This window comes from Battus philenor, unplaced genomic scaffold, assembly GCF_028537555.1.
Source record: "Battus philenor isolate CCGP_79_NKW_IND1 unplaced genomic scaffold, ilBatPhil1.0.hap1 SCAF_11, whole genome shotgun sequence".
Lineage (NCBI taxonomy): Eukaryota > Metazoa > Arthropoda > Insecta > Lepidoptera > Papilionidae > Battus > Battus philenor.
The window spans coordinates 6,150,681-6,159,592 of record NW_027181673.1 but is presented as its reverse complement, the minus strand read 5'-3'; the positions used below and the strand labels follow the sequence as shown (position 1 = coordinate 6,159,592).

At 36.4% G+C, this 8,912-nt stretch overlaps 2 protein-coding genes across 2 annotated transcripts; both read left to right on the top strand.

Annotated features, from left to right (window-relative positions):
• The first annotated feature begins 804 nt into the window (after positions 1–804).
• LOC137932015 (uncharacterized) lies at positions 805–3,763 on the top strand. Its single transcript, XM_068775565.1, has 2 exons — positions 805–1,213; positions 1,296–3,763. The coding sequence occupies exons 1-2, from the start codon at positions 805–807 to the stop codon at positions 3,761–3,763; spliced, it is 2,877 nt and encodes a 958-aa protein (XP_068631666.1).
• Positions 3,764–3,825: 62 nt separating this feature from the next.
• On the top strand, positions 3,826–5,065 carry LOC137932008 (uncharacterized). Its single transcript, XM_068775552.1, has 3 exons — positions 3,826–3,949; positions 4,052–4,302; positions 4,925–5,065. The coding sequence occupies exons 1-3, from the start codon at positions 3,826–3,828 to the stop codon at positions 5,063–5,065; spliced, it is 516 nt and encodes a 171-aa protein (XP_068631653.1).
• The last annotated feature ends 3,847 nt before the right edge of the window (positions 5,066–8,912 follow it).

Here is an 8,912-nt window from a genome sequence, read left to right as displayed (position 1 = left end):
CGTGCAATCGCAACATCCTGTTGAAACCATGTGTGTGATGAGTACGATGGATTAGCTCTCAGGTTCTCATTTTACACGATCGTCGCCTGGCTGTGAGCATTTTTGATAAGGCCCTTCAATCTTGAGGCAATGCAATGGTTTTTACTTTCAATCGACGGTTGCGAGTTCTTAGAGATCAGTAAGGGTGGTTGTACTTGTGCCTGCGGCCGTCATTATCGCTATAAAGCAAAGTAACGGGAACCTTTTTGCCACATCTGCAACCCAACCAATGATGTTCGTGTAAGGGTAGAATGAATCTGTCTGAATCTTCTGAAATATCCCGATGCAAAACGAGCATAATGTCGCTTAGTTGCGGAATCTAGTTTTTATTAATAAACATCCCGATGTAAAGGCGGATCGTTAAACAAATTCGTTGAAGTTCCTCACTTAAAATAATTTTTTTCTTATGTCGAAATTTAATCATTTTAATAATAATGGATTTTATATAATTTCACCTATAAAAGCAAACGTGGGCCGCGGAAAGTGGGCGCTGCACAGTTTATTTTGTACATCCAAATCTAAGCAGTCATATCTCTTTCAAGGATTGCTATTAAGTATACCGCTTATCATCAGCATCATCAATACAATTAATGAACCCTGTTACTTATTTATTAATTTAGTTTAATTAAAAAGTGTTTATAACCCAGTTAATACTGTCTGGTTTTTATTTTGTAGATACAAGGACAGATCCACCATCGAATTGGATCATTACTACCTTTCGAAGATACACAGAATAAATTTATACAAATATATTTCATGGGCAACATGGAAAAACAACTTGATCGACGCCTAGGGATCGATGCAGGAATGAAGCGAGCAATTATTCAAGACTTGCAGTGTCTGCTTCATGAACATCATGCATTGGTCAGGTTGTTTAAGAGTGCTTTAGAGCAAATGCCAAATGATGACTATAAAGTTGTCATCAAAGCAGATAAACGACCATCTGGAACACACGAACGCACATTTAATGCTCCAACAGTAGACGAAGTTGCCATCCTGATTGTTGGTGAACAATTGGAAAAACGCGATATTGTGCTTACACGTCGCGATACTGGGCAACTGCAACAAATATCTGAAACTCATCGATCATATGACGCATTGCAATACCCACTGATGAATTGGCAAGGAGAAGATGGATATTATTTTAATATTAAAATGATAAATCCATTGAATGGTAAAGTATCAGTATCTTAATAATGGTTAATTTCTGTATTATTTGTCATTGAAATGGTTAATTATCAAATTTTGAATTTCAGGTGAAGAAACTACAAAGAAAGTTAGCTCAATGAATTATTATGCATATCGTTTGATGATTCGTCAAAATGCTGACAACTATTTGCTGCGGTTTCGTCGATTGTTTCAGCAGTATTGCGTTGACATGTATGTAAAAATAGAAACGGAACGTTTAACATTTATTAGGTTGAACCAAGCCAAACTGCGTTCTGAGGAGTACATCCATTTACGTGATGCAGTTAGTACTGAAGGAAATGCAGCTAATATTGGTCCATTAACTAATCTGCCGGCAACGTACATTGGTAGCCCACGTCATATGCATGAATATGCACAAGATGCAATGACATATGTTCGTCATTACGGCCGGCCAGATCTCTTTATTACTTTTACCTGTAATCCAAAATGGATAGAAATTACTCAATTGCTGCTTCCCGGACAAACATCAAATGATAGACACGACATCACAGCACGTATATTCAGGCAAAAAATTCGGTCCCTGATGAACTTTATTGTTAAACAACGCGTCTTTGGAGATACTCGATGCTGGATGTATTCAATCGAATGGCAAAAGCGAGGCCTGCCCCACGCACACATTCTTATTTGGTTAGTGGAAAGAATTCAGCCTGACCAAATAGATGATATCATATGTGCCGAGATTCCTGATCATGAAGTCGATCCAGACCTACATGATGTTGTTACTACTAATATGATTCATGGACCGTGTGGTGCCATCAATCCCCAATCACCTTGCATGGTCGATGGAAAGTGTTCTAAACGATATCCACGGAAATTAACGGCGGAGACTGTCACTGGCAACGATGGGTATTCGCTGTATCGGCGTCGATCACCAGATGACAACGGTGTGAAAACTGTCACAACGAAAGTGAAAAGAATGGATTTCGATGTCGACAACAGTTGGATTGTTCCATATTCGCCACTTATTTCTAAAACGTTCAAGACACATTGCAACGTTGAATACTGCAATTTAGTTAAGTCCATAAAATATATTTGCAAATATGTCACGAAAGGCAGTGATATGGCGGTTTTTGGATTGCAATCCTCAAATACCAACGATGAAATTTCACGCTATCAAGTTGGTCGTTATGTGAACTGTAACGAAGCGATTTGGCGTATATTCGCATTTCCAATTCACGAACGTCATCCTACTGTTATACATTTGGCGGTGCATCTGGAGAATGGTCAACGAGTATATTTCATGGCTTCGAATGCTACGCAACGTGCTGAAACACCTCCAGCAACTACATTGACCAGTTTTTTTGCAATCTGCCAAAGCGATCAGTTTGCACGAACTTTGCTTTACTCGGAGATGCCACGTTATTATACTTGGAATGCTTCATCCAAGAATTTTCAAAGACGGAAGCAAGGTGATGCGGTTCCTGGGTATCCAGATGTGCGTTCTACTGATGCTCTTGGTCGTATGTATACAGTTCATCCAAAGAATGATGAATGTTTCTATTTGCGGTTGTTGCTGGTAAATGTGCGTGGGCGAACTTCATTTGAGACACTACGAACTGTTAATGGTGTAATATTCCCAACATATCGTGCTGCATGTGAAGAATTGAACTTATTAGAAAACGATACCCATTGGGATACGACAATCGCTGAAGCCATTATCTCTGCATCTCCAAGTAAGATACGCACATTATTCGCTATCATAATTTCGACATGTTTTCCATCAAACCCATGTAACCTGTGGCACAAATACAAGGATAGTATGTCAGAAGATATTTTACATCAAAGTCGTGTCAGTTCCAGAAATCACGATATTGAGATGAATGAGGAGATACATAATCGTGCTTTACTCTTGATCGAAGATATGTGTTACCTCATCTGCGGTAATTTATTAATCAGGTTAGGAATGCCAGCGCCAAATCGTGAAATGAATGACGCATTTAATCGAGAATTGGAACGGGAACGTGAATATGATCACCAGGAATTAGATTTAGTAGTTCAAAGGAATGTACCCCTGTTAAATTACCAACAAAAGGAAGTTTATGATACTTTAATGAAGGCAATCGCTGATGAAAATGGTGGTTTATATTTCCTAGATGCCCCTGGTGGAACTGGCAAGACATTCCTTATGTCATTAGTTTTAGCAACTGTTCGGGCGAGATCCAACATAGCGGTTGCAGTTGCTTCTTCTGGAATAGCAGCCACATTGTTAGAAGTATGCCGTACGGCTCATTCAGCATTCAAATTACCGTTAAATCTTCAAACTATTGAAGAACCAACGTGTAATATTGCAAAACACTCAGCAATGGCCAAAGTTTTAGCGGCATCGAAAATCATCATCTGGGACGAATGCACAATGGCGCATAAACGTGCATTAGAAGCACTTAGCCGAACATTAAAAGATTTACGCAATGACTCGAGATGTTTTGGAGGAGCAATGATTTTACTGTCTGGCGATTTCCGCCAAATACTGCCAGTAATTCCAAGATCTTCCAGCATCAGGCTGCCGATGAAATAAACGCTTGCCTCAAATCGTCAAATCTATGGCGCTATGTGAAGAAACTGCAGCTGTCAACAAACATGAGAGTTACATTGCTTAATGATACATCTGCTGAAGATTTCTCGGAGCAATTGCTGACTATCGGTAATGGTCAAGTACCTGTCGATGAATCGAGCGGATTAATATCATTTCCAAATAATTTCTGTAATTTTGTCTCATCAAAAGACGAACTTATCAACAATGTATTTCCAAATATTATTTCTAACTACAAAAATAATGAATTGTTGAGTGAGCGAGCAATTTTAGCGGCTAAGAATAAAGATGTAGATGACCTGAACTACATAATTCAAAATAAGATCATTGGAACAATGCATTCATTCAAATCTATTGACTGCGTCACAAATGAAGATGAAGCCACCAACTATCCTATTGAATTTTTAAACTCTTTGGACGTGCCTGGCTTACCACCGCACAATTTACGCCTAAAGGTTGGCTCCGTAGTAATCATGCTTCGAAACATAAACCAACCAAAACTATGCAACGGTACGCGTTTGGTGGTTAGTAAATTGATGAACAATGTAATTTACGCTACGATAATGATAGGAAAATTCAAAGGTGAGGAAGTTCTCACTCCGAGGATCCCGATGATCCCAACCGATATGCCGTTTGAATTTAAAAGACTTTAATTTCCGATACGTCTTGCATTCGCCATGACCATCAACAAATCACAAGGCCAATCCTTAAAAGTTTGTGGTTTAAATCTAGAACATTCATGTTTTTCACATGGTCAATTATACGGGGCATGTTCACGGGTCGGAAGACCATCTGCGTTGCTTGTTTTTGCGCCTGATAATAAAACAAAAAATGTCGTGTATCACAAGGTACTTAAGTGAAGAGCAACCTATGTACTAAAATACAGAAATAATAATGAATGATTAATGTAGTTATTTAATTTTTTTTTGTAATTTTTCCAAAAAAAAAACACAATCTGCTTATTTATTGCCATTAAGGCGGAACAAAGTTCGCCGGGTCAGCTAGTTTGTTATAAATATTAAATTCGCATTGTATTCTTTCACAGCGTTATTACCGACGTGAGTCACATTTTTTTACTTTATCAGGTCCTTTTACGAGATTAATGATTTTTGGTTACTCTGCAGTATCTTTTGTATATTATAATAGTTAAGACGAGCAGATGTAATGCTGCCGAAATCCCTGAACTGCGCCTTAGGAAAGCCTGGTGAGGTAGAGGAAGAGAAAAAAAAAAGAGTGTGTGCGGCGCCGTTGAGCCTTAGTGGCAAACTGACGGAATGGAGTGACTAATACTGCGCACCGTTTCGTCGCGAGCGATATATAATATTTTTTGTAAATCCGTCATAAAATCGGTATGTAGAGAGCCTCGACTCGTGTTCGGGAGCCCTCGAGTTCCAGTTTTCAGAAAAGAGATTCAGGTTTCTCACCACATGCTTTCTGTTCTCACAAACATGAGGAATCTGCAAATATCAATAGTATATTAGTGATTTATCTTGTTTGTTTATATATAATCATATGGTAAATCGGTGAACTGTATACGTAAACTATGACAAAAGATAACAACATTGTACAGTTATTCTGATAAAAACAAATTATGCATGTATTTATCCTTTTGTGTACATAATCTTAAAAACTAGTCAGGTTTTAGCAACTGACCAAGCTAAGGGACGGCCCTCTCAGACATCCTTGAGTCGGAAAACTAAACAGGTGCAATCAATGAGTGACGGCTCGAACCGAGATCCCCTTGAGAGGTCCCGTGAGCCTGGCAATAAGCGCCCGCCTGAAAGATCTAAGAGTTCAACGGACTCACTCTCCAGTGATATTGTTGTATGTAGCTTCGCTAGTCCTCTGTGGTCAGTTTCTACGAATTCGAGAAATTGGGCAGCTATGCAAGGTGCAGATAAAATAAAAACTATCGTAAATTGTGTGTCATCTATTACAGGTGAAGTAAATCAAAAATTAATTAAATTATTCTTGCATGTAATAATTTTCTGCTTATTTGTACGAGTAAATAACCGTCCCTGTTCTCGTTTTTCCCGCTATTTAGATGTTTGTTGCCCATGAGACTAAATAATTCGTTTTCTTGTTTATTAGGTGTGTTGTGCTCGGGGCCTAATGTGAATGGGGCGTGAAAGGATATATGTCAACATTTCCCAAATGTCAACCGCACACACTGGTTTTTGTTTATTATGATTTTAACACTCGTATATAATATTTATGCCATATTATTTTAGATTTAAAATTAATACTAACTATGCTGTACATAAACCGAATTTTTTGTAACAGGTTTGTAAAAATATTACATTTTTTTACGATAATGTAAGGATACAATAATATTATTAAAGTTGTATTAATATCGATACTAATCAACTTCAATCTTGATGTATTTAAAAAAAAAAACAATTTGAAATACATTTTTATTCCTAAACCTTAGCATAATGTAGAAAATAACATGTTCTAACTATACATACAACTAAATATATGCGAGTATTGTATAAGAGCACTTACAAGTCGACCGTCAGCCGGCTTCGCTACTCAGTGATTTCTCTGCTCGAGCATTCGAGAAGCCGCCACACGATGTCTTCATTTGTCGGCTTCTAGGAGCGGTGGACCGCGGAGAAAGGCACCGTCATGCGTTTTACTCAATGTCCCAGCGCTACAAATTGTTTATTTTTATTAATTTCATATTTTGATTAGTACACACAGGGATGTATCCTAGACTCATTCCTTATTCTGAAAAAAACTGCATCTTGTGTACTCTATAAATAAATAGTAAAAGGAGAAAAATAAAAAACAGATTTCATATTTAAAAAAGCATGCCTATAAGGTTTATTTTGAAAAATTATTTAATTTTATTTATTATTCTTAGTAATTGTCGTATACTAGTATTATCTTTTTGCTATTCATAGTAATTCTTAAACATGAATTTTCGAGTATACAAATAATAGAAAACACAAAGCAACATTTAGATTCCGTAAAAATGCAATTCATTTCCATATCCTTTGATGAAACCTACTATTCGTTTGCTCGAGAATGTTGGTTATAGTGTACGTATATCTCTTTACTGTGCAATTGTATTCGGGAATGTTTTTAAATGTTATTTATAATAACTAGACTAGAACAAGTAATTGTAAACCATAAGTATGAAGGTTTGCATTAAACTTTTAACAACAAATTTTCATCTTCGGTAAAATTTATATATTATTTACTATCTGTCCCAGACGATTTTGTACACAGCGAGAAGTTATTGGACAGTAGCATTATAATAGGAGAAATAAATCAATGTAACATGTTTCAGAGTGATCACTTTATACAGGAAGACTAAAATGGTTGTAAAGCTTTACCGATAACCGCATGAAATAAAGTTTTTCATTCACGGCAAATGCGCTCTTCGAACTTGAATTTTGAAATAGTTTCGAAGTTTCAAAACAGTACTTGTATAACTTCTCCAACAACACTAATTACGTTAGTTCTGTGAATGATCCCTGAGAGGATACTTATTTGGAGTTATTTACAAGGACCTTGTTTTTGAGAAGAGTTGCGTAGCTTGGCGTCTCTTTTACGGCAATTTAATTTCTTTTCTCTCTGGTTACTTTGTTGAAAAAGCTAATGGTGATGTTGAGATATAAAAAAAACGTAGTTAAAAAGAGATAGTAGACAATATATAACTTTAATTTTTAACATTTATGCGTTTTATAGAGACTGGGCTTGTCATATTAGGTCAAATAATTAAATAAAACCGTTGACATCACATTTATTAAATGTTTAAGTTGTGAATTTTTTTGGCAATTTAAGTGACGGTGCGCAGGCTACATAGCGTACAGAAGTAGTGGCTGCTAGGGCCTTAAATTCCTGGAGAGGAGATCACGAACCCGTAAGCCGAATAAAAGATGTCAACACATATAGCTTTTTCCTTATCAAAGTCATCGGACGATGCCTTTGCGGTCTGTTTCCACGTGATTCTGTTGGAAATCAAGGAGGCGGCTTATGTTCAGCACTTTACGTCCTATGGTTAAAATTTATGAAAGTTGTTAACAGAATTTTAGAATAAAAATCAGAAGATTTTTTGAATTATCATAACTAAAAGACGGAAGATAATACAAAAGTAAAATTATTTGCATTAACCACAATGTATTTCGATTAGATTAAATAAAACCATTATTAAAAACTTCGGAATAAACAAATGTTATCATTTTTTTGAATATTGACGTGTTTAGCGTTTTCTTCGGTAATGTGAAATTTTAGATAAAACAACAACTTGTTTCGAAAAACAAAATACCACTTAAAGTAGTCATATTAAATCGCTTAAAATACTTTGGGTGTAATAATTTTGCTTTGTGTTTATTGGGGTCTGACTAAAATGGTTACACGGTTAAATAGAGGATGTGTTGTTGGCTGTAACAATTGTTTGATAAATTACATCAGCTGTATATAGACGAAACGGTAGGGTGAGGCATGACCCTAATATACATGACGTATTATGTATTACTCCATATATGCGAAAGGGTTTGCAAGTCATTTACAAATAATCTGTTTACATGATTACGTATAACAATATCATAACTTCGGTTTAGCTGTAAGCCTTTCAGCTACTAAACTTAGTTGAATAAAAGGCATTTGCTATTTTCTATCACCATAAATTTTACGGTACTTAATGATTTCTTTAAGGTTCTTTTAGTCATTATCATTTCCGACGCAGGAAGGCAGCTGCTTTTGAAACCAGCCGGCATTCAGCAACTTCTGACAACGATAATCAGGACGTCTGACCATCTTATATGTAGAATAGCTGCGCACGCCGAACCCTGGTCTCGACTCCAGAAACTTCAGGCCCCAACGATCATCAGTTTTGCGCGCTATGTGGCCTGCTCATTGAAACTTAAACCTGCCGATCCGCAGGCATTATTGTATATAGGTCAGTATTGTATAAAAATTAAAATTTATTGACGTTAAATTATAAACAACATTAAAAATAGCTCATATCTAAATATAAAACATGAAATGTCATTTTGTAAATTTTTTTAAAAGGCATTTAACTGGAAAGGTGAGGTGAGCGTTGATACTTCAAAATTAACAGTAATATGTTCTAAAGGCCGTCTAGGTAATTAGATTATGATTTAAGTAAGCAGCGGGACTGGTC

What these genes read in the sequence shown, in the direction of transcription:
- LOC137932015 (XM_068775565.1), top strand. Translation starts at nt 805, where the DNA reads ATGGAAAAACAACTTGATCGACGCCTAGGGATCGATGCAGGAATGAAG. An exon ending in AATGATAAATCCATTGAATG is followed by an intron (nt 1,214 to 1,295) that starts GTAAAGTATCAG and finishes TTTGAATTTCAG; the next exon opens with GTGAAGAAACTACAAAGAAA.
- LOC137932008 (XM_068775552.1), top strand. Translation starts at nt 3,826, where the DNA reads ATGAGAGTTACATTGCTTAATGATACATCTGCTGAAGATTTCTCGGAG. An exon ending in ATCATTTCCAAATAATTTCT is followed by an intron (nt 3,950 to 4,051) that starts GTAATTTTGTCT and finishes GAGCAATTTTAG; the next exon opens with CGGCTAAGAATAAAGATGTA. An exon ending in GCAACGGTACGCGTTTGGTG is followed by an intron (nt 4,303 to 4,924) that starts GTTAGTAAATTG and finishes ATATTATAATAG; the next exon opens with TTAAGACGAGCAGATGTAAT.